At 48.9% G+C, this 25,252-nt stretch overlaps 1 protein-coding gene across 6 annotated transcripts in view; it reads left to right on the top strand.

Moving 5' to 3' along the window:
• HNF1B (HNF1 homeobox B) overlaps positions 1–11,205 on the top strand; it is a gene marked incomplete at its 3' end in the record, with an annotated part of 51,942 nt that extends 40,737 nt beyond the window's left edge. For 4 of the 6 annotated variants that reach the window (XM_079904956.1, XM_079904955.1, XM_079904953.1 and 1 more), the window contains exons 8-9: positions 2,136–2,254; positions 11,093–11,164. In XM_079904956.1, the coding sequence (XP_079761082.1) occupies positions 2,136–2,254; positions 11,093–11,113 (140 nt within the window). Of the gene's footprint in view, positions 1–2,135; positions 2,255–11,092 lie in introns of all 6 variants that reach the window. The other 2 variants (XM_079904957.1, XM_079904954.1) reach the window with 1 other exon arrangement.
• Positions 11,206–25,252: the final 14,047 nt, after the last annotated feature.

The following is a 25,252-nucleotide window of genomic DNA, read 5'->3' as shown; positions in this document are numbered from 1 at the left end:
CCCACCCTGGCCCCCGCGGAAGAGACCCCCAGTCAAGCACAGCCCCTTTTCCCAACGAGCCTCAACTTAGCCTTTTCAGTTCAAAGTTCCAGGCAGCTGTTACCAAATGATCAGACTTGGCATATAATTTGCCTCCTATTTGCCTTCTCTGAAACTGAAAAATCTTCCAGAGTCCCCACACCCTCCAATTTCCACACCCCAAACATCTCCCATCAAGAACCATGAACATGGGCAGAAAATACCGCCTACACATCATCCTGCACAAGGAATATTAAAGTTTCTGCCCACCACACAGAGGCTGCTTCCCACCTCCAATTTCTACACCTACCCCAAGTCTACCTTCCAACCATTTAGTTCCCACCCACCCCCATCCCCCGTGTCTCTCCCCCTACCCCCTCCTGAGCCCCAGACCCCCAGTCCTCTGGCCACGTCAGGCCGTAGTCCCTGGCCTCTGAGTTTGGGGAGAAATCATGGAAAGGATGGCTTCCCTGCTTCAAGCACAGTTACCACAGGGACACCAGGGACGTCTGTGGAATAGAGTGATAGCCTTAGGGTCAGACAGACCTAGCTGTCTGATTAAATCCTGGCTCTGAGCCTTACCAGCTAGGGAGCCATTGTTAAGTTCCCTAGCTACTCTCAGCTTCAGTTTCATCCTCGTAAAATGGAAATAGTGCGCATGTAGAGTGATTAGGGAAATGAAACAAAAATAGGTATGAACTGTGTTTGGTAAGCGTTAAGAGTTGTAAAAATGCAAGTGATTATTTATCAAGGGACTCCTTAATAGAAGGAGGCAGGGATGGGAAAGAGGATTTCAGTTTCTCCTCCGGCTGCCTCAGGCAGAGCTGTGGGTCTGAGGGAGACCAGCCAAGTTCAGCCTTCTTCTATGCTCGGGGCTCTATTCCCAGGCCTGCGGAGCTGGTTTCTAAGTACCATCTCACATTCCAATCACATTTTCAAGGCTTTAAAAAAATCTACCACAGCCTGTAGCAGAGTCTGGGACCACAGGTGTACCACTGCCCTTCCGTCCAGGGCCAGTATACTCCCCACTTGCCCCCACCCCTCACCTGGACAGGATTCCTCAGTGGCGAGGCCCGGGTATGACAGTCGGAGAGTGGTCACCAGTGACCTGTGGACTGCCATGGCCCAGCTGGCCTGGCTGGCTCTGAAGAGATAGCTCACGGTTGCCCCAGGCCAGGAAATAACCAGCCTCCCTCCAAGGGAAGGGCAGGCTGAGGCGTGGGGCTGTGACCTTCACCCCCATTCCCAACTGGAGGACTCCTTGGTAGAACAAGCTGGTCCCTCCCTCAAGGCCAGACATCCACATGCTTTCTGGGTTGGTCACGTGACCTGGAATTTCCATGACTCTTATGGACGAACTAGCGTGAGTCAAAGGTTCCAGACTTGGTGGACACATGCTAGAAAAACAAAAAGTGGGCCACATGCTCCTGGAGGCTTTCTTGGTATCTAGTCTCATTTTGTCCATCAGCCTTCGTCTCTGTGTGATGTCATAAGGCATTCTAGTGCAAACCGGAACAGCCCAGAATTATACAAGTAATGACATCCGTGTCCATTTACAATTACTAATTAATCTACAGTTGCTAGCACGAGACCTGGCACTTGAGTCACGGCAGACACAGTAGGCAAACAGGCCAGCTCCTTCATTTTGCCAGCTATTTAGAACTTTTTTTTGCCCTAAGTTCTCAGATGTACCACATATGCCTAAGGATCACTTGTTGATGCCCAGGAGTCTGATACTCTGTTGAAAGTCAGGGGGAAAGAAGTGCTCCCACCCCAGAAGTGCCAGCCACCACTGCACACCAGGCACTGTGCAAAGCTGCTGATCTATTTGGTATGAAGTGCTTTAAACACAAGCTCTTCTAATCCTATATCATTCCCATTTTAGAGGTGAGGAAACTGAGGCTAACTGAGTTGATTAAGGAGCCAGGATTTAAACGCATGGCCGTTCTTTCTATCACATCGCACTGCCTTGCCAGACATAACCACCACCACCACCTTCCTTTTATCTGCCTGGGGAAGCAGGAGCAGTGGTGTGGGCTGGAGGTGGCGGGGGTCTGTAGCTATGCTCACGCCTGTGTGATCTACACGTTGATTTTGTCTTCACTCTGTCTCTCTAGTGTATGCACACAAGCAGGAACCCCCCCAGTATTCCCACACCTCCCGGTTTCCATCGGCAATGGTGGTCACAGATACCAGCAGCATCAGTACGCTCACCAACATGTCTTCCAGTAAACAGGTAATGCCGGCAAGAAGATGTGGGGGGAGGGGAGGGATGACTATGGCTACTCACGTGCAGAGAGTGCGGCAAGTGTGGACTCAGCCACAAGCGTGATCCTTCTGAGGCTCCCCTGGTACTTGCTAAAGGAATCCCTGAGGTCACAGGGCAAAGAAGATGGGCCACAGCCTGAAGGGGAGGGACTTATTGCTCCCCCCAGCATCCCTGACGAGAGCGCTAGAGTACTGAAGTTTTATCAGTTGCTAGAGACTGGATTACACAGAGCCTGTAGGCACTGAGATTGAGTATCTCCAATGGATTGATCAGTGAGCCACAGCAAAGGTATTTCCAAGGAGGGCTCAGAAAGTCAGACCCCCTGCGGAGTTCCCTGCTTTGCAAGAAGGATCCCTGAGGATTTCCCACCAATAGAGAAAGTGACCAGTGAGTCCTCAGGCTGATTCACCCAGTCCAGGACCCATGTTGGACCCCCAACTCTGTAAGCTCTAGAGAATGATGCAATTCTGCCAACCCATGGGGACTCCCCAGTAGACAGCCTGGCCTTGCCAGGGACCTGCATTTACTTGGTGTTTTACAGAGAAACTTAGAATCCACTTCCTGGTGCACTGAAAGTGGGGAATCCAGAGGCTTAGTCACCATGTCAGTTGATGACTAATGCCCACCTCCGCATAGAGGGGATGGGGAGTCAAGATGACCCACGCTGAGGCTGCAGCCTGGACAGCTGGACTGGAATGAGATGCTGAGAGTTAGAGAACAGGACAAGATGTCTGCACACAGGTCACAATTCCAGAGGAACACAATAGGACCTTTTAGTAGCTGGGGTCTGTGCAGTGTGGGAACTGTTTGGCCTTTATTGATTGCTAGATAAGTAGGTGGCAACCTTGAACTTCATGTCCGATGCTCTCGGCAGGGTTTGGTGCTGTTGACGGTCTTTTTTTCCCTCAAATCCCACCTCATCCAGCGCCGTGTGTTTCTGAGCAAGTTCTTTCACGGGCTCAGCCTTCTCTGTTCTTCCTCTGCCCCCATCTCCTCCTGGTCCGCCAGCGTCAGACAGGTGGGTTCAGTTCCTGGCTTTGCCACTTGCTTGGTGACCTTGACCTCGGTGAGCCTTCACTTTCTTCATCTCTAAAACAAGTCATAACATCTGCTTGTTCTGAGGATTTGATGATGTCGTGTAGATTAAGCGCCTGGCACATCTTGGATGCTGAATACAACGTAGGCATCCAGGCTCTGGAATTGGGGGTGTTGGGGAGGGAGAGGTGTGTGGGACCTGCTTTGCTACCCTTCTCTCACCCATTGGAAGATGAAAGGACAGCCCCCATCGCCCTGCCCTTCGACTCCCATGTGATTTCCCACTCTTTGTAGCGAGCAGGGAAAACATTTATCTGTGCTCACAAATCTCAGTCAGGGGGGCAGCCAGGCGCAGCAGCCCTGCTTGGGAATACCTTCCCCTTTGAAAGGTTTATCAATCCATCTGCCGCTTGGTCAGCCCTAGATGGGGCTGTGATTAATGATTCCTGTCTTTCCCAAGTTGACTTTGATGCTTGCTTGTTGAAACAAGTCCTCTGAATTCAGGAAATGGTCTCTTAATCAAAATGCTTCGAGATGCTCTCTGAGACTCTGCACCGGCCCCCAGCCGGCTTCTCCCCTCCACCGGACAGAGTGGCCAACCGACCTTGAAGCCGCCTGGACGGCCCTCTAGAACTACTGTGAAGTTGTTTCCGAGTCCCTGGACATTTCAGGAGTCTATGATGGACTCACTTCTAGGATGATGATAACATTTAGTAAGGATAAAACTTCATATAGCACTTTACAGTTTACAATGATACTTCTCATGAATATTATCTCACCATTTTCTTTTTTACCAAAACCTCCTAAGAAGTACAAAGAAATGAACTGAGGCTCAGAGATGCAGGGTCACCTGCCCAAAGTCACACAGATGATATTCGGGAGCCAAACTTCCGGACTTTGGTCTTTGATTCTAAATCCTGGACTCTTTCCACTTAAATAATACTTGTCTTCCAATACCCATCTTTAAAACACCCATGGTGATCGCTGCTCTTGTGGTCTTTACTGGTCAGGAACATGAGTAAAAATTAAGCCCACATACTGTATTCCAGTCAGGAAACTTTCTTCCTGCAAACTACAGGAGAAGAGGAAATAGGAAAGACAGAATGAAGTAAAAAGAGGGTAAAGATGCTGTCTCCTGGCAGCAGAAGGAACCCAAGGTGAAAAAAAGTTGTACAAACTCTGTTCCAAAGGCAAAGGGTCAGAAGTGAGTTCTGGAAGAGAATTGGTGGCATTCTGCTTTTTTGTTGTTTTAAAGTAGTATTTTCCAAAAAGAGTTTCAAGGCTATTGCTAGGAATCAGGGGCCCATGGCATGAGGAGAAGATTCCATGGTCAAATTTGTTGGGGAAACAGCTGGGCTCAACAGAAATCCCACAGGGCAGGGCATCTCAGAATCTTTCCTGTGCTGATGTGGGCAGTGAATAGAGACCCATACTGGGCAATGCTGCTTTAGAGACATCGTAGAATGCTAGGAAAACCCAACAGGCCTGAGCCAATCCCAGCTCCTTCACCCCTGCTACACGACCTTGGGCAGTTAATTCATGGCTGTGAGACGAAGTTTCTTCATCTCTAAAGGGGAAAATCCCACCTCCCTCTTACAGAATATTGAAAGTGTCTGAAGACCATGCATAGTACAGAGTCACGTGCTCGAAGTGATAGCTTCCTCCCTGTTCCTACCCCCTTTCTGTCTGTGATCCTTTAGGAGACACCTTCCATTAGCTCCTTCAATATTTAACTCACTGCTTGGTCTGCATGTGATCAAAGGAGGTTCTGACAATAACATTTCTCAGGGTTAGGACCGTCTCTGGAGCGCATCCTGCCTCTCGGGCCCAGGCTCCAGATCCCTGCTTCCCATTCTCCTGCTGGCACAAGGATGCCCTCTCACCCATCTCCCAGGAGAGAAGCAAATAGTTCAGGGCCTCTCAAAGCACCCAAGCCCTTTGTGTGTAGCCAAATGCCTGGGCTTTAGTAGATGTTCACTAAATATGAATGAATGAATGAATGAATTCAGATCTAGCATTTTTTGACTGCCTCCCGTTTGCCACACAGCACTCCAGATGCTTGTCCATCTTAATTTCCTGGCTAATCCTCCCACCCATCCTGCGAGGTAGAAATTTGTATGCCTGATTTATAGAGCAAAAACGTGAACTTCAAAGATGGGGAAGAATCTGCCCACACTCACATGATGGTAAATCTGGAGTTGGAGTTCCAGACTTTGGTTCTTCTCACTCCGCATCCATTAAACAACACTCACCTTCTAAGATCCATTTTTCTAACATTTAATTTTTTTTTTTTTTTGGCTGTGCCATGCCACACGGCATGCGGGGATCTTCCCCGACCAGGGATCGAACCCGTGCCCCCTGTGTTGGGAGCATGGGGTCTTAACCACTGGACTGCTAGGGAAGTCCTAAGATCCATTTTTAAAGTACTCATAGGAATGACCCAAGGTTATGCCAGTATAAGGCTAAAGCCAGCATTTGACCTTGAAGCTGTCTGATCCCAGTGTTTTCCATTGTCAAGACAGACATGCCCCAGGGCCTCGTGGATCATGTTTCGGGAACCTCAGGCTGGAACTTTCTTGCTGGGAATCCTCCGTCCTTTCCTGAGCTTATGCCCCATCCCCCCCTTCTCAACCCTTGGGTGCTGGAGAGTTACCACCTAAGTGGGTCTCTGCCTGAGCCTCCTGCAAAACGACAGCCTGCCAGCCTGGAAACCAGACCACAACCAGCACCAGCCTTGGCTAGAACGAGTGTGGGCGGGCTGTGAGCCCACTCCTACTTCCACAACTTCTCTACCCACCGCTCCACTTCCTAGTTTACATAGAGAGAGGTCAGGGGAGGACCCCCGGAGCAGTCACCGTCAGGGGTGCTGACGAGAAGGAGGTGGGCAGCCTCGTCGTCATAAATGCCCTGCAGCTGCCCCCTACCCTCCCAACCTTCCCCACTGGCAGTGTGGGCTGATGAAGAGCCGTCGTGGGTGCGAGGCAGACCCGGGCTCAAGATTCTGCCACTGTCTACCTGTGTGACCAAAGGGAAAAGTCTAGCGTCTCTGAACTTCACTTTCCTCACCTTTAATATGAAGATAACGATTCCTCCTTCATGGGATCATTGAAAGGACAAAACACAATAAAACTTGTAAAACACTCAGCTCAGCGCTTGGCTGGAAACACCCAGTCCGTGGCAGCTGGGTCAATCTTGGCTTTCCCTGATGGTAACCTTGAGTGTCTCTCGAGCTTAGGAAGGAGGATTTTAAATGGCAAAGGGCATTTATTTCTCCCTGGTGTCCCACTCAAGATAAAAGGCAGTAATCTTTCTTTTTTTTACATTTTACAATTCATTTAATGGCAACGGGTAATCATCACATTAGCAATGGTTATCTTCAAAAGTTATTACACTAGCTGTGCTACCATTTCTCAAGGTTGATCGGATACCTAGAGTCACAGACATTTCCCACATAAGATTCATCATATAAATCAGACTTGGTTTATCACCAGCATTTATAAAACCAGACCTAGGAAAAGAACTAGGTCTGGGGACACATGCATGGTCTTAATATAGTGAATGTTTAGCCTGCCCTGATTATTACAAAATCAGAACAGCGAGAATATTCGCAGAAAAGGCAGTAATCTTACGTAGTGGGTAAGAGCACAGAATTTTCTGTCCTGAGACCCTGGGCACGTCACTTAAAACCTCTGTAAGCCTCAGTTCCCTCATCTACAAAACTGGAAGTATAATCTTTACTTGTAATTAATAGAGCTATAATTAATCTAACTTAATGATAATCTGTACTCACTGTCTCTACTTCCTCACCCCCAGGTCTCTTTTCTTTCTTTTCTTTTAACGGAGGTATAGTTGGCTTACAATATTCTATAAGTTTCAACATAGCAATTCACAATTTTTAAAGGTTATACTCCATTATAGTTATTATAAAATAATGGCTGTATTCCAATATCTGTGCTGTACAACAGATCCTTGTGGCTTATTTATTTTATTCATAGTAGTTTGTACTTCTTAATCTCCTTTCTTTTCCACCCACCTTCCCTCTCCCCACTGGTAACCACTGGTCTGTTCTCTATAATCTGTGAATCTGTTACTTTTTTTATTATATTCACTCATGTGTTGTATTTTTTAGATTCCACATATAAGTGATATCATACAGTATTTGTCTTTCGCTGTCTGACTTCTTTCACTAAGCATAATACCCTCCAAATCCATCCATGTTGCTGCAAATGGTGAAATTTCATTCTTTTTGATGGCTGAGGAGTACTCCATTGTATATATACCCCCCCGCATTGTATATATACCCCCCCCACATTGTATATATACCCCCCCCCCCGCATTGTATATATACCTCTCTTGAGAACATTTCAGTCTGGCTTTTGTCCCCACGTTCCTGAAACCCCTCTTGGCCAGCTCACTGATACCTCCTTGTCACCAAATCCAGTGGTTATCTCTCAAGCTCTATCTCTGACACAGCCAATCACTCCCTCCTTTTTTCACTTGGATTTTAGGACATTACCCATTCCTGGTTCTCCTCCTATGACACTGGCCACTCCTCCTTTCCTTGGCTGGCAACTCGTCTTTGCGACATTTACTTGTCAAAGGGCACTGGGACTCATTCTTTGGCCTCTTCTCTTCCATGTTTGTCCCTGGGCAATCTCCAGTCCCAGGGCTTTGGATCAAGTGGACACAAAGATGGATCCTATCATTCTGTCTCCAGTACCGACCTCTCCCCTGAGGGTCCATTCACAAACCTGTTGCGTCTTTGGCACATACAGATGCATACCTAACATACCTGACAAGCTCTCAAAGTGAACCTGCCGCTCTTCATTTTGTCCCAATTCCTCCTGACCCAAATTGCTTCCGCCTTGGGCTTCTCCATTTCCAAACATGATACCAGTTCTTCCGGTGAGATTCCTGAGGGTACCCTGGATCATTTCATACCCCGCATCCCACATCCAGTCCATCAATAAGTTCTGCTAGGGGGTCCTTCAAAATGCATCCTCAGTCGGACCGCTTCTCACCACCGCATCAGTCTTTCGCTCCTGCAGCGGCCCCTAACTTCCCACTTCCAGTCTTGCCCCACAGGGGTGGGTGTGCTTTGTTCACCACACAGCAGCCAGAGTGATCTCTGGAAAAGGGAAATCCATCATGTCGCTCCCCTGTCAAAATGCTCCACTAGCTTCCCGTTGCAACCAGACTGAAACAGGGACCTCCAAGGCCCTATGTGGTCAGACCACGGTCCTTTCTCCCTCTGTCACTCAGCCTCAGCTGAACCAGAGCTGAAGCAATCCCACCACAGGACTTCTGCTTCTGCGGTATCTTCTGCCTGGAATATTCTTTAATGCATATCTTCACCTGCGTTCATTTCATTCAGTTCAAACATCACCACCTCAAAGAGTGGGGGGATCACCTTCCGATCCCCCTCCCTAATTTATTGCCTCTTCCCTCCAGTCACTGAAACCTCTTACCATGCTTAATTTTCTAGAGTGTTCATCCCCTCCTAAACTTTTATGTTATGCGTTTTGTTTTACTCATTCATTGTTCAAAACCCTCACTAGAATGTAATCTCAGTGGGGATGGGGACAGGGTCTTGTTCACAACTGCACACACACCCAGTGCCTAAAAAAGAGCTAAGCATATGGAAGGACCTCCAAACCGTGTGAAATGAATGAATTACCTACCTCAGAGGCTTGACGTGAGCATTCAATGCCATGATGCGTGTCAAGCCCTTACTTAGCGGTGCAGCCCGGCACACAGTAGGACCTCAATAAATGTCAGCTCTTCCCCATTACGGATCAAATCTTCTTAGGGTGAGGACGTCCTTAACAATCCCCCAGCCCTACACCCTCCAGACAAGGGCTCTGTAGTCACTCAGAGGTCCTCGGGCAAGGCCCCCGCACCGCTGGGTGAGCCAGGCCTCCGTTCTGAGGGAGCACAGTGCACCCCTTATCAGATGTTTGTGTTTAGACTCTGAAGGGGGCAAATAACCCTAGTTCCTTTGACAACATTTAGGGCTCTGCCACCATTTTATTATGTGAGCAAACATTTGATAGCTGGGAAGCCCATCCCTAATGACAGGTCATAGAATCTTGCTGGCGTCTCCTTATCTGCTCTTGGTGTTTGCTCTTCTATTGAAACCTGCAAGGTCACAAGCCATTTTCTCTCTCCTCCACCTGAAATCTGAAAATTGGAAAAAGGCTGATAGCGGGGAGTAAAGAAACTCGAGAGTGGGGGTGGGTGGGGGAAGGAAGAGGAGGCAAAGGGTATCAGAGGACCCTGACCAGGGCCTCAAGAATGAAGAAGGGCCAGTAAGCCGTCTCCTCCCATGGACGCACAGCTCAGTCCTGCTCCGAGGAGCTCTGGAGGGGGCACCCCGGGCAGCCCAGTGTTACCAAGGACAGTTACACCAAGCACCGTGCGGAGTACTGCACACAGAGCAGCCCCTCTGATCCCCCAACGGCCTTCATCTTATAGGTGGAGAAACCGAGGCTCAGAGAAAGGAGATTGACCAAGAAGAAAGCTAGTAGAAGGCTCCTAACCTCAGCGTAATAGAAAGAACGCGGGCTGGGAGGTCTCCCAGAACTGGTTTGAATCCCCACACTCTCCTAGGTCTGAAACCTTGGACAATCCATGGACTCTCTTTGACCTTGTTTTCCTCACCTGTAAAATGGACATAATGGCAGCCTCATACAAGGCTATGGCTGGGAGCACTGATTAATGAGATAACAGTGGGATAATGGGCCTTTAATAGTAGTGGGAGGTGTGCGTGTATGCGCACGGGCACGCACGCGCGTGTGTTGGGTGAGGTCTTGAGAAAATAAGCCACGAAGCCAAAGGGCAGAACCTTCCCCTGAGATGACAACAAAGGGGAAAGAGAAGGAGGAGACAGAGAGAGGAGAAAAAGGACTCCCTGGAAGGCAAGGGCGAGCAGTGGTGTCCCAAGACAGCTGAGATGAGCAAGGCCCAGGGCTCTGGGAGCAGAGGCTGCCTCGGATGGGGGTCTGGCTCCTCTCAAAGGCTCCTCCATGCTGGGTAGGTCTCCTGCCCCGACGCACCGGGAAGCCTGGCATCAGAGGCCTTCAGCCCTTAGATCCTGGTCCTCTGAGCTCTTGTCCTGACGGTAACAAATGTTGTAGAAAGCACTTTGCAATTCCCCATGCTTCTTCCCTGATGGATCGTTTGTGAGTACGTGGTGATTTTCTCATGCACTTTATGGCCTCGTGGCTCAAAATATATCAGCAGCATCCGCCCAAGCTGGGAGCTGATTAGAAATGCAGGTTCTTAGGCCTACCCCAGGTCCACTGAATCAGAATCTATCAGTACATTTTAACAGGATCTCTGCCACTCACGGGTCCATTACAGTTTGGGAAGGGGTCTAGGGGAACCCCTGCTCTTAGAGGACTTAGGAAGAGATCCTTATTTCCGCCAGAAGCAAGAGCTCCCCATCCAGCTGCCATTGCCACCAAACTGAGCAGTTTATTTATAAACTCACAGGAAGAGGAGCCCAACTTCAGGATAAAGGTCGGCGAGTTATGACTATTTCAAGGTCGGCGGCAATTCACTTCTCTCTTCTGAAGTAGCCAGGGAAGCCGGCACCTAGGTCTTCCTAAAGGGAGCGTGTTTCAGGCTCAGCAGGCACGGGGTCCCCAGGCCTCCAGCCTCAGCTCTTTGCTGACTGAGTTGGGTCTCAGCTCCCCCAGAGAAGCCAGACTAATGGCCCAGGTCCCAGCAGATGTACACAGCTGAGCCGTCTCTCCTCTCTCTCTGCAGTGTCCTCTCCAAGCCTGGTGATGCCCACACATCACTTACTTTGTGCACAGCAACAAGGACCCTATTTTCCACACCATCACCCTCCAGGCAGCTGTCGCGGAAAAGCGCAGTGACCTGACAAGCAGCACCTGCGAGAGGTCCCTGCTCACCTGACGTCCTGCCAGCGCCTCGGACAATCCGCTCTGAGAGGCGCGGCCCGGAGCCCAGCTTCCCTTCTATGCAGTATTGTCACGATGCCTCTCCCAAGACGTCAAGCTCTCCCGTCCGGTCTGTCCTAAAGGCGGGAGATGAGAAACCGAGGAAGAGGAAGAGAGAAAGCCGGAGCGTCTACATTATGCTCCTTCATCGAACAAACTGATGTGAAAACTTGAATCTGTTACTGAAATGAGGCGAGGAGGACACGTGCTATTGAACTGAGCCAAACGCACTGTAAATATCAGCAGCTCCCTCCCCCGCCCCCCTCCCGGCTGATCTGGAAATTTCTTTTAAAGAAGTAAATTTGTCCAATGGGTGTAAACTATAAACTACTGTAATTAAGTGCAATTTCCCCTCTACTTCCTCTCCCCTCTGCCCTGTGTATAATACTAAAGTGTCTATCCGTTTCCTTCGTAAAGGTCAGAGTTGAATTTTCAAAGTGATTTGCCCCCTCTGTCTTCCCCCACGGAGAAGTATCTAAGGTGGAAGTGAAGCCCCTGCCCCCTTCCTCGGGCCCGGGCACACGCAGGGACTGTGTATTTTGGACTGTCTGCTAGCTCACTCCAATCTCCTGATGTTAAGACACACCTCTGGATCCCTGGAAGGGCTGAGCATAGTGTCAGAGTAACGTCCTCGCTTCCGGTGGGGTTGGGGGATCAGCCAGTACCTCCCCAGGAAACCCCAAGACAGGGACACTGGCTGTTTGATAGCACAAGGAAAAGTTGCCCTTTCCGAAAACCTCCCATTAAAACAATTTATTTTGTCACTGCCCAGAGTCTCATATTTCTGTCTGTCTCTGACTCTTCCCCTGCCACGGTTCCTCCAAGAACCCCCGGCCTCTGGTCTCCTTGGAGTTTTCCACTTACTCCACCAGGCTCGCTGCTGCATGCCCCAGTGTCTTCAGGCCGGCTTTACCGCTAAGGTAAGAAAAGGCTGTAACCCCAGTCAGACTCTAATACCTTTGTCTTTCTGCAACTCACAGAAGTAGACATGGAGCCAACTCTTGGTGACTGTTGGTCACAGGAACAGAGAAAAAGTAGGAAAAGTGGAATCCCCGTGGGTGACATTTTCAACCTCCTTTTAAGCGTTAACTCCAGCTCTCTTCCCTTCCGTAGGGCTGTTAGTCAGGAGAATGGCTCTTCCTTCCCAGGCAGGAAGGCGAAAAGCCAAAAGAGGCCTGAACACTCTGCCAGCAGGGACTTTGCCACAGATGATCCAGTGTTGACTCCAGGAAGAAGGAGGCTGGACCTGTCCTCTTTGCCGTCTCCTCTTACGTGCAGCGTAGACCTACCAGCATGTGGTTTCTGGCTTCTAGACAGAGCAGTTCCCAAGCTGGGTGTAAGCAAGGGCATCATGCCAACGAGGCCCCAAGCAACAGGTTTTTCAAAATCTCAGTGTAGTGGAAGACGTAATTCTTAGTGAGCCGGGCAAATGTACTGAGTGCCCGGGGCAGGGATGGGTAGGTTTGGAAACGCTGACCTCCTTTGGCTCCTGGCTCCCCCAGACAATGTAATTTGGGCTAAAGTGGTCAAGAGAAAATTCATGGTTGGGTTGAAAAGGACTGGGGCCAAGGCCGAGCACCATGTATCAAGAGAGGCCAAGATCGGCTGTCTCTGGTTGAGATGTCCTGTTGGTTGGCTCCTGTGAGTTCCAGGAAGAGGACGGGAATGTAGGTCTCGAGCTCAGGCCTCAACTGAAGCCCTGTGTTTGGACTCACGTTGTTTCTGGGACAGCCAGTATCTGCATTTGATAGATTTTAGGTCTTGTGTTATTGCCATAACCCTGAGAATCCAGAAGGTCTTAACCATCCGAGAGGCCATCTGGGAGTTGGGGGTGGGCAGGTAGGGGGAAATCTCTAGGGAGTCTTCTTTACCAAACCCTACGTGATCCAAGACTTGTAGAAGGTGACCCTGACAGCTGAGAACACCTCCCTTCTAAATCAAATCTCCCTTCCCACTGGCCCTAAGAGGGGCAAGGAGGCTCACTGTGTGTGCCTTCAGGTGGGCATTACCCACTCTGAAGCTTCATTTGCAACTAAAACCTCCCCAGACCTTCCTCCAGCATGTTATGGACCAACATTTCCGGGGTCTCTCTTTACACCCTGAGCCTAGGCTAACAGACAGATGGTTCTGTTTTTACCATGATCTGCCTCCGTCTTCTAGGGTGAGATCTGAGGAAGGCAGATTTCATTTTCACACCCGTGGATAAGAAATGAAATCGGTAATGAAAACCTGCCCTAAAATGGATTGACTTGTCCATGCCAAACAGTGGATCATCTCCCCTCAAAGGCAGAAATAACTGGAGTGTTAGCTACTGGATTCAGGTGGATAAGAACACAGTGTAGACAGCCAGGGAACTGAGCTTTTGGGTTGGGGGCAGGTCTTTTTTTTTTTTCTTTTGCGGTACGCGGGCCTCTCACTGTTGTGGCCTCTCCCGTTGCAGAGCACAGGCTCCGGACGCGCAGGCTCAGTGGCCATGGCTCACGGGCCCAGCCGCTCCGCGGTATGAGGGATCTTCCCGGACCGGAGCACGAACCCGTGTCCCCTGCATCGGCAGGCGGACTCTCAACCACTGCGCCACCAGGGAAGCCCCGGGGGGCAGGTCTTTGATATTCATTTTGGAGCCAGAATGCCTTGGTTAGAATCTCCAACTTCACCACTGAACCCCGTGCTCATTGTCTGCCTACATAACATTGGGTGATAGTAGTACCTACTGTACACAGTTGTTGAGTGATTGAGTTCATATATGTTAAACGCTTAGACATGGGCCTGGTACGTTGTGAGAGCGTGTGTGTTAGCATCCTCTCATCCCAGAGTGCCTCCTCATGCAGTCTTCTGGACTTGGTTGATCTTTCCAGACACCCTCATCACCAGTGTGACGCTTGGTAAAGAAAACTGCCAATCGCTGGTGAAATGATTTTGCTCATGTCTATGGTATATGACCAATCAAGCAGTGAACCGAGGATGAGTCAGGGAGGAGAGATCTGAGGAGAACGGAAAGGCTTGACTGGGGAGTCTGTGTCCTTAGGGAAAGAAGAAGGTAAAATGTGGTGATGGGGCTTCCCTGGTGGCGCAGTGGTTGAGAGTCCACCTGCCGATGCAGGGGACACGGGTTTGTGCCCGGGTCCGGGAGGATCCCACATGCCGCGGAGCGGCTGGGCCCATGAGCCATGGCCGCTGAGCCTGCGTGTCCGGAGCCTGTGCTCCGCAACGGGAGAGGCCACAACAGTGAGAGGCCCGCGTACCGCAAAAAAAAAAAAAAAAATGTGGTGATGAGTGGGAGGACCACAGAGAGCCAGGTGGCTGGGACTAAAGGTGGCTTCATGTCCCTAAAGGTTGGGGAGGGGGCGGTCATGGAGGAGGAATACAGAGAGCAAGGAAGGGGGTGGGTCAGGAAGAGGCAGGAGTGAACTTCTTCCCAAGCACAATCAGAGCTGATGCGTCCCCTTTGAATGAGGAAGTAATTCAAATAAATGCCATTGAAATCTGTTCTGGAAAATAAGCAATTGCCAGTAATGGACCACATAGTGGCATATAACAAATCCATGTTTTTGAATACTTTAAACACATCCCAGCTGTATCAAACAGACTGAATATTCACGAGAAGTTGCAATCAGCTAAACCAAATGCCTATAAAGCCCCTCCCTGTCTCCCTCCCTCCCTTTCTTTCCCTGTCTCTGTCTCTCTTTCGTACAGAGGTCATTCCAGCTGGGCAAATACTAGATTGTCAGCCAAGATTTATAACATGACAGTATTTTATAAATGAATCTTTGGGGCATGCAGGGCTTCTCACACACCTGGATGACCATTTTTTTCCTGGTGTATATAAAATGGTATCTGCATGTATATAGAGGAAATACTTTCTAAGGAAGAATGAGCAGAACAAACATGAGGGGAGACAACATCAAAAGCAGGACTCCTCAGAGCAGGTTTCATGCAGTCTGCATATGTATAAATATGTTTATTCCAACAGATCACCCGAAATTTCTTCTCCATTTCCACACATTTAATTTTCTCAATAGATACACACTGTTATAGTCCCCAAAGGCAGGTTTCCTTCCTGTGGCCAATTGTCCAGACATCCTTAGTAAACCAATTATATTAAATGATTCCCAATTAATTATGAAAGAGATAAAAAGATAAAGCTAGTATTTTTTTTTTTTTTGGCTTCGCTGCACGGCATGCAAGATCTTAATTCCCTGACCAGGGATTGAACCCGTGCCCCCTGCAGTGGAAGCGTGGAGTCTTAACGACTGGACTGCCAGGGAAGTCCAAAGCTAGTTTTCAAAAGACAAAAAAAAAAAAAAAAAAAAAATCGCACTCTAAGGAAAGCATGCCTGATTTCCTGAGCCAAAAGGCCTTAGCCTTCTGTATATCCCTTTGCTTTTGGAAATATCATCTAGTCCAAAATAACATTTCCCATTTATTTATTCAAGAAATACTGACACCTACTGTGTGCCAGGCACCATGGTTCTAGACACTGAAGATACATCAGTGAATCAAATAGACAAAAATCCTTGCCCTCGTGAGCTTTACATTCTGGTTAAGGAGATGGGTAGTAAATGTGTGAGTGTGTGTATGTGCGTGTCAGATGATTTTTTTAAATCTATGAAAAATTCGGCAGGGAGGCTCGAGTAGCTATAGAGCTGAGTGAGCGGGAGTGTGGGAGTCAGGGTGTGAGCAGAGTGCAGGGAGGTGATGACAGATGACAAGGACCTTGTCACCATTGTAAGGACTGCTATAAGCTACTGGAAGGACTTTTATTCTGAGGGAGCTAGAGGCCATCAGAAAGTTGTGAGCAGAGCAGGGGCAAGATCTGGCTTACGCTTTAACAGAATCCCTCTAACTGCTGAGTTGTAGGGAGGCGCCAAAAGTGACGGCAAAGAGACCATCAGGAAGCGATGCATCATCAGAGCCTGAGACCAGGGGGTGGGGGTGGAGGTGACGAGAGGCTGTCTGATCGTGGATGTGGTTTTAAAGGGAGAGGATTTGAAGGCACGAGGGTTTTCTGATAGTTTAGATGTGGCATCAAAGAGGATTCCAAGGTCTGAGGCCTGGACAAATCAGGAAATAGAAATTGATGTTATAGAAAATGGAAAACAATATTACCTGGGCAAAGACTCTTATCTCAGGCATCTTGTAAAGTGGTACTTTAGGAAGCATCTGGGTAGTATGTCGTGCTGTGATGTCTGCTGTTATCATGTCCCTGATATGATGCCAGAACTCTCCAGGTGGCAGTAACCTGACATTTGATCATTCATCCAACAAGCGTTTATTGAGTGCTTACTATGTGCTACATACACTTCTAGGTATGGAAAGAAAAGCAGTTTAAAAAATGTTACTCTTCCCATGGAGTTTACATTCAACTGGGAGGGAGCCAACAATAACGAAATAAACAAATATACAGTATGCCAGGTATTGATTGACAGGCAATGGAAAGAAACACAAAGCCAAGGGAGGGGATGGGAGCTGGGAAGGAGGTGGATTCATTTTTGTAGGGGGATCCCCTTGCTTTCCAAGGTGGGATTTCTTGGGGGCATCCTGACTAAAAAGAGAATGCATTTCTTTTTTTTTTTTAAATTGAAGTATAGTTGACTTACAATGTTGTGTTAATTTCTACTGTACAGCAAAGTGATTCAGTTATACTTATATATACATTCTTTTTTTGTATTCTTTTCCATTACGACTTATCATCAGATACCGAGTATAGTTCTCTGTGCTATACAGTAGGGCCTTGTTGTTTATCCGTTCTATATATCAAAGCTTACATCTGCTAATCCCAACCTCCCACTCCATCCCTCCCCCAACCCCCTCCCCCTTGACAACCAGAAGTCTATTCTCTATGTCTGTGAGTCTGTTTCTGTTTCGTAGATAGGTTCATTTGTGTCATATTTTAGATTCCACATATGAGTGTACCATATGGTATTTGTATTTCTCTTTCTGACTTACTTCACTTAATATGATAATCTCTAGTTCCATCCATGTTGCTGCAAATGGCATTATTTCGTTCTTTTTATATCTGAGTAGTATTCCATTGTATATATGTGCCACATCTTCTTTATCCATTTGTCTGTCGATGGACATTTAGGTTGTTTCCATGTCTTGGCTACCGTTTATAGTGCTGCTATGAACGTAGGGGTGCACGTATCTTTTTGGATTAGAGTTTTGTCTGGATATGTGCTCAAGAGTGGGATTGCTGGGTCATATGGTAATTCTATTTTTAGTTTTAAAAGAGAGTGTATTTCTGAATCACCTACACTGGTGGTCAAAGACTTGTTCTCCCTGCTGCCTCCTTCTGTAGAAGACTGTATTAGTTTCCCGTGGCTGCTATAAGAAATTTCCACAAGCTCAGTGGCTTAAAACACCAGAAATATATACTCTCACAGTTCTGGGGGCCAGAAGTCCAAAGTCAGTATCACTGAGCCCAAGCCAGGGGTCAGCAGGGCCACACTCCCTCCGCAGGTTATAGGGGAGAATCTGCTCCTTGCATCCTCCAGCTCCTGGTGGCTTCCAGGTTCCCTAGCTTGTGGCCACATCACTCCAATCCCTGCCTTCCTGGTGTCATTGCCTTCTCTCCTGTGTCAAATCTCCCTCTTCTTCCTCCTCATAAGGATCCATGTCATTGCATTTAGGGTCCACCCAGATTATCCAGGACATTCTTCCTTCATCACATCTGCAAAGTCTCTTTCCTTTTAAGATAATGGTTGACAGCTTCCAAGGATTCAGACCTGCTATCTTTGGGGGTCGTTATGCAGCCTAATACAGACTTTACCACAAACCCAGAAAAGAGAACTGAAGGGGACAGTTTCTTTGGCATAACTTTTTCAATGATAATTCCTGATTATTTGTGTAAAATAGGTTGCCTTGCCCGGGAAACACAGATGATAACGAGAAAGATGCTTGTTTCTTCATCTTTATGAAATCTACTCTCTATGGGAGCCACCCTTTGGAAAAGCTTGAATCAATAAGTAAATGAAAAACTTAAACGTGGTGCTCACGTTTGTATCATGGAAGCAAAACAACGGGCTGCAACTGTAGTGACGGTTAACCATTCATCCACTCCTTTGTTCACCTGGTAAATATTTACTGCTGCCGTACAGAGTCATGGTGAGGAGCTCAGGCTGGGGGGAGTCAGGCAAATCGAAGTTCAAATCCTGGCTCTACCACTTACTAGCTGTGTGATCTTGGGAAGGCTACTTAACCTCTCTGAGCCTGTTTCCTTCTCTGAAAATGGGGCTGTTGTAAGGATTAAATGAGATACGAGGTGGATCAAGTCCTTCACCAGGTACATGAGAAAGTGTGCACTAAATATTAGTTATTTGCGTCCAGTTTTTTCGGACTATGTGAGAGAGAACATGATGGGCCCCATCCCCGCCATCACTGAGTGCCTGCCCCCAACTGGAGTGTAAGTTCTATGAGAGCAGGGACCTGGGAGTTTTATTCACTGTTTTGTCTCCAGCATCTAGTACCTGGTACATATTAGGCACTCAGTAAATATTTTTTGAGTGAATGCATGTGTGTATGTGTGTCATGGAGTTTACTAGTTTTACAACTGGAAAATGACCCCAGTGTGCACCTGCTACCACCACCCTCAGCACCTCTGTCTGGGGCCTCCCAAGCTTCAAAGGAAGGAGCAAGTCACTGTTATATCTGCTATAAATGGGGACAAGGAGAAAGGAAAGAGATGAAAATGGAGGTCCTAGGTATCGCCTTATGGCTAGTGCAGTACTAGGGTTACATAGACGAGCTTGGAACCCATTCTGGCTTCTGAGCTGGCCCTCAGAAAGGAAAACCAACAACAAAAACAATCCGCTTCTGTCTATCTGTGAATCTGATCTTTATATCCCGTCTGCAAATATTCCTATCACCCATAGAAACATAACCAGATTGCAGACTTCTCCAGGACAGGAGCCCTAGGTTATGTTTGTCTTTACTGGCCTAACCCAGAGCTTCATCCCTTTGACTATATCCATTGTGCATTTTCCATATGCAAAGCATCTAAGTGTGGTAGACAGACACATAATAGATGCCCATTCACTCATTTATTCAACAACCCTCTTTTGCACACTGACTTGAGCCAGGCACAGGGGTGGGTGCTGGGGATTCCAAGATGCCTTGAAGGAGTTCCCAGCCTGGCCAGGGAGACAGAAAATTTTGCAAGTTATTGCAATGAATGTGCTGTGTTGGTGTTAGAAGGCAGAGTGGTAGGACAGTGGAGGAAATTCTGTCTGGGTGGAAGTCAGAGAAGTTTCCTCGGAGGACACTTGAACTGCATCACAAAGAATGAATGTCAGGGGACTTCTCTGGTGGCGTAGTGGTTAAGAATCCACCTGCCAATGCAGGGGACACGGGTTCAAGCCCTGGTCTGGGAAGATCCCACATGCCGCGGAGCAACTAAGCCCGTGCGCCACAACTACTGAGCCTGCGCTCTAGAGCCCGCGAGCCACAACTACTGAGCCTGCGTGCCACAACTACTGAAGCCCGCACGCCTAGAGCCCGTGCTCCACAACAAGAGAAGCCACCGCAGTGAGAAGCCTGCGCACCGCAATGAAGAGTAGCCCCTGCTCGACACAACTAGAGAAAGCCCGCATGCAGCAACAAAGACCCAACGCAGCCAAATAAATAGATAAATAAATAAAATAAAATAGAAAGAATGAATGTCAGTTCACCAGGCAGATGGGGGAGGGGGTGGGGAGAAAACATTCCAGGCTGAGGACCCATAAAATGCAAAGTGAATGTCCAAATCAGTTCCAATGTAGTTTCAGCCCAAATCTTCTGTCCTCTGCGTGCCTGAGACCCCCTGCCTGAACTTCTCTTGCCCCGGCTCTGCAAATCGTGATCTGACACAGTGAAATATGTTCTCCAGGCTGCAGGGTCCTCAGGTCAAGGTAATGGGTCACTAGCCAGCCAGTGCCTCTGAGGAGTGAACCAGGGCCTGAGAATCAAATATGTGGGCCCCCCATTTCAGATGAGCAGAGGTAAGGCATGGCGTAAGGCATGTGATGTTTACGTTCAGAAACTGCAAAGCCACTAGCTTGCAGAGTGTCATTACGTCTGCAGGTGGAGGGTAATTTTCCTGTTACTCAAGGACTCCTGATCGGGCTCTGATTGGTCTCTGGGGAATTGTTTTATGACCCAGAGCCAGGCAGCAGATAGATAGGAGATGTGGTTTGCTGGGCAGAAATTTACAAGGCAGGAAATTGCTTCACTGGACACAACCATTCATAAGAAACACCTCTGGGAAAAGGAGCCCAGGCTCCCGGCAGGTCTGCCCCGGGCCGATGTTTACATCAGCAACAACCCGTGTTCCTGGTTACACAATGTGGCAGCGTCACTTGGAGTGGGGGATCTTTGCCCCTTGGAAGAATAAACACATTCCTCACTCGCAGAGGAATTAGCAGACCTCACAAGACTTTTCAGTGGCTCTCCTGGAGGTCTTAATGTCATAAGAAGGTGACTCTACACATGATTAGCTCTACGATCTAACTGACTCCAGATTCGGTTGCGTTTTCTTTTACATGGCAGTACAGGCTAAGATGAAGATACTCCAGCACTGAAGGGTGGAAATGGTGACAGTCCAGGCAGTTGCCAAAGCCACACTAGGTTTCTTAGGAACAATCCAGGGGTTTAGGGGTCATTGGTCACTCTTTGGGGAGGAGGGGACAGGGCTGTGGGTTGTTTAGATACATTCCAAAGCCCACATTTCCATTGTCCCACCAGCTCTTAGCTGAGTTCTAGAGTCCAGATCTTTCAGAACGAGAGCCATCAGATCTGCACAGGTCATGGGGAGGAAAGATAAAGGGCTGTGGCCAGAGTCTCCAGAACCATGGGGGTCTGTCTGGCAAGTTACTAGAGGCTCCAGCCCAGCACTGTTCAGTAGAAGCAAGAGCCACGCCTGGGCCCTACGCCCCCGGCCCCGCCACCCCCCCCCCCATAAACCCCATCGCAGTCCTGGCCCAGCCAGGGGATATTCCACAGGCTGCTTCTCCTCTCCAAGGCCTCGGGTTCTGCATCTGTGACATGGGGGAGAGCCTGGTGCCAGTGCACACTGCTGCTCGAAGGTGAGGATTATGTGAAACCATGAATTTCCTCACTCTCAGGCGTGTTTGCACACTTAGTGCATTGTCTCTGGGGCAGTTGGGCAGGTCAGGGGACTCGGAGGGGAATTTCATTCTATGTGTTTTTAACCTTCCTATGAGGAGTTGCAGGCAATTCACCATGACCCCGACTTAGTTCCGGACCTACTCACTGTGCCCTTGTGCTATTGGGCATGACATCCAAGGCAGGAGGGGTCAATGGCGGAAGGCCCTGGGCTTGCCCCATCTGAGCTCATTCTATTTGCTTCCTGGAGACCATTTCTTTAATTCTGTCTCCCCCTAGCAAGTTCTAAGGCGGCCCAGACCATGTTACTCTTGTTCACCACTGTACCTCCAGTACCTCGTGTAGCGCCTGGTGCATAGTAGATTCTCTATAAAGACTCGTTGAATGAATAAGCAAATGCATGAGTGAATAAGTGAATCGGTGGTACTTCTTTTAAAAGTTGAAATCCATTGATAGAGTGAATCCATAACAAACCCACTACGGACTTCAGATCACCTAACTTGCGCGTCATCACATCAGCAGACAGCCTTGATTCCTAGTTTCCTTGTACAGGTGGAGCGGTTGTGTCAGGGAAAGCAAAGCCTACCGAGGCCATTGCAAGGACAATCCTAGCCGAGGACCCTTTAAATAATTGATTCATTAAGTATCCATTTTAGTAGTTATTTTCAACCCACCTCAGGATCTCATACTTACTGCCCTGCTCATTCTCTGTGAAAGAGGCTGTGAAAAGGTTTAGAGCCATTGCCCCTAGACATTTGAAGAATAGGGTTACTGGCCACCTGATCTCCAAATTCTGCTAGAGGCAGCAGGATAAACCCAGAGGTGAAGGGATGATCCCACAGGGTCAGACTGGAGGAACGTGTGGACAGGGCAGCACAGGACAGACCTAGAGGAGTGTTTGGGGATCAAGGTCATGGGCCATGCAAGTATGTTATGGGCCCACTTTGGGTTGGAACATGTGTATGGGCCTGATGTCCTAAGAGGCATGCTTCTTCTCAAAGTGGGGTACAGGGCAATGAGTCAGGGGGTCCAAGAAGCCACAGGAAAGATAGTTTGTCTTCCCGGAGCATCCATTTTATTCAGAGATAAGTCATTTTAACTGCATTTTTATATCAAAGCAAATTGATAGGTCGTGGTAGAAAATACAAATTTTACATGCATTTTTAAGATCAAATATGGGTCTTCAAAGAAATGTCCTGTTTGCAGTGATCTGAAACCCCAGGCTCCTTGAGAAATGTGAAATTCACTCTTCCCTGCCACATGGCAATTGAGTAGAACAGTTTCAGAAGCACTGGCTTAAAAGAGTCAAGCAGAAAATGCTACCCAGTGATAGTGCCTCTACTGTCCACGCACGCTGCTAGACCCCCAGTCCATGCATTGAAGGTCCCCTTGATGAGACAGTGGCCTTGGTACAGCAATGGCCGCTCACATTATCTGGCCCCCCTGGGACCCTAAGAGATCAACTTGCTGTCCTTCTTCTCCCAGGTTCTCGGAGATATAAGAGGAGGAGTTACAACCCTGCTGTCATTTTCTGTATTCCTGGTGGCCAGCACAGATGTGCTGAGCTGTGTTGGGATGGCCCGAACTCCAGACAGGTGCCTCCATCTCCTTCCTTCCTTCCTCCTGAGGGCAGTGACAGCTCTGGCCTCACATCCCTGGGGAGCCCAAACCAAACAGCACGGGCACAGCTAAAAAGTGTGGCTCCGGTTGGAGTCCCCGTGGGGACACGTTTCACTTCCATGGTTCCCAGGACTGAATGGTTGAGAAATCCTTCCCAAGTAGAGACACTACTTTTTTATTCACATTTTTGAGACAAAGTCACATAGGGAAAAGCTAGACGTGCAGATAATTGGTAAGTGGTTAGCTCCACTCTGGAATCTACAGAGATCCGCAGTGAATGGGTTTCTGGGTCTGGGGGTATCCACAGTAAGTTTACTTTTTGGGAAACTTTGGTTGCCAGATTCCCTGGGGTCTCCAGCCCCAGCTCCTTCCTCTGACCTCCTGGCAAGTGAAGCTTCTCTGGGTCTCTCTGACTCTAGCGTAAACCGCTGTGAGTGGGAATGGTGTCTCATTCATCTTTGTACCCACCACTGCTTAGCGGAGTCGCTGCACAGAAGACGCCCTCAATAAATATTTGCTGGTGATGAGTATGACAGCATTAGGCTAAGTCATTTACCAAATATTTATGTCCTGTGCAGTCTGCTGGGCATAGGGATTCAACGATGAATAAGAAAAAATCTCTTCCCTCAAGCGGCTCATGGCTTAGTAGGGAAGGCTAATAGGGACTATGAACGGTGCGGACAAACTGAGTGGCATCACCTCCGCCCACACACACACCGCATCCCCAGACAATGGTGGTGCTGCCTGCACTCTAGCCAGTGGCCTCAGCAGCTAAACTGAGGACTTCTTTTTTTTTTTATGTAAATTTATTTATTTTTGGCTGCGTTGGGTCTTCGTTGCTGGATGCAGGCTTTCTCTAGTTGCGGCGAGCGGGGGCTACTATTCATTGTGGTGCGCGGGCTTCTCGTTGCGGTGGCGCCTCTTGTTGCAGAGCACGGGCTCTAGGCGCGCAGGCTTCAGTAGTTGTGGTGCATGGGCTTCAGTAGTTGTGGCTCGCGGGTTTTGTTGCTCCGCGGCAGGTGGGATCTTCCCGGACCAGGGCTTGAACCCGTGTCCCCTGCACTGGCAGGTGGATGCCCAACCACGGCACCACCAGGGAAGTCCCTGAAGTGAGGACTTCTAAATCCATTGAGGTGGGCTCGGCCTGCTGCAGCTAAAGTCATGGGGGACCAAAAGGAAGGTCACGTCCCAAGGTGGGCTTTTACGATCACAAGAATGCCCAGAGAGGGCTGGGCTAGAGGTGACCTCTGCATCACCCTGTAGGAAAGTGAGGCCAGGCTAACACCTGTTGAGACAGGTAACTCCCATTTGCCCATTGTCCCATGTTTGCAGAGGAGGAGATGGGGGCTCCGGGGAGTGAGAGGGGATGGGTCACAATCAGGTGAGCCTCCTTTGGACGGCACCACAAGCATTAGCACGGAGATAGGGTGGCCGTCCTGGAAGGATTTATAACTCCAGATTTCAAGGTCTTATCGTAAACAAGCTCTTTCTCAATCTCAACATGTGTGTGGGGGGGGCGCGGGGGGGAGGCAGGTAGGGACAGACCAGATGGAGCGGTGTTGGAGGTGAGACTCTAGCAGAAATGTGTTCCTTTGCTTGTAGCAGAAGAGGGACATTTAGGAGGGAAAGAAGGAGACAGAAATGGACCTGTTCGTGGTTAATCGTACATAGGACATTGAACTGGTTAATAATAATGGTTAATTCCTTGTCTCATTCCCTGTGGTCCAGGCCTGAAAGGTTACAAACATGCTTTGGGAACCCTAAGGCAAGCCCTGAGAGCCAGCCCAGTGGGAGCATTGTGTTACCCAGGTTTCTAGAGACTTCTCCACCCCCCTCCCCCCGACCTCCCACCAGGGTTCCTCACCCAATGCATTTTATTGCTTGCAGGAGAGGCTGGGGAGCAGAGCTTCTGAGGCAGGAACACAGCAGCGCTGCCCCTGGCGGAAGGCAAACTGCCCCCTGCACTGCTTTGGGGATGGGGGAGAAAGGGTGAGGCACAGTGCGGAGACCCAGGGAAGCAGTTGGTGGAGGATGAGAAGGGAGGAGGAGATTGATCCTCAGGTGGGACCCTCAGGCCTGTGGCTACTGAAGGCACCAGGGCTGCCTTTGTCACCTCTTTCTTCCAGTCTCCCCTTGCCATTCATTCTTACCTGATGCCACCTGAAAAGAAACAGCGCCCGAGGGAAACAGCACACTCTGCCAGCCGCCCTGGGCCACGCCCCCGTGGCCCACCCTGAATGGAGGG

Source organism: Stenella coeruleoalba (genome assembly GCF_951394435.1).
Source record: "Stenella coeruleoalba genome assembly, chromosome: 19".
Taxonomy (NCBI): domain Eukaryota; kingdom Metazoa; phylum Chordata; class Mammalia; order Artiodactyla; family Delphinidae; genus Stenella; species Stenella coeruleoalba.
Note: the sequence above shows the minus strand (reverse complement) of the source record. Positions and strands in the feature narration are given on the sequence as shown.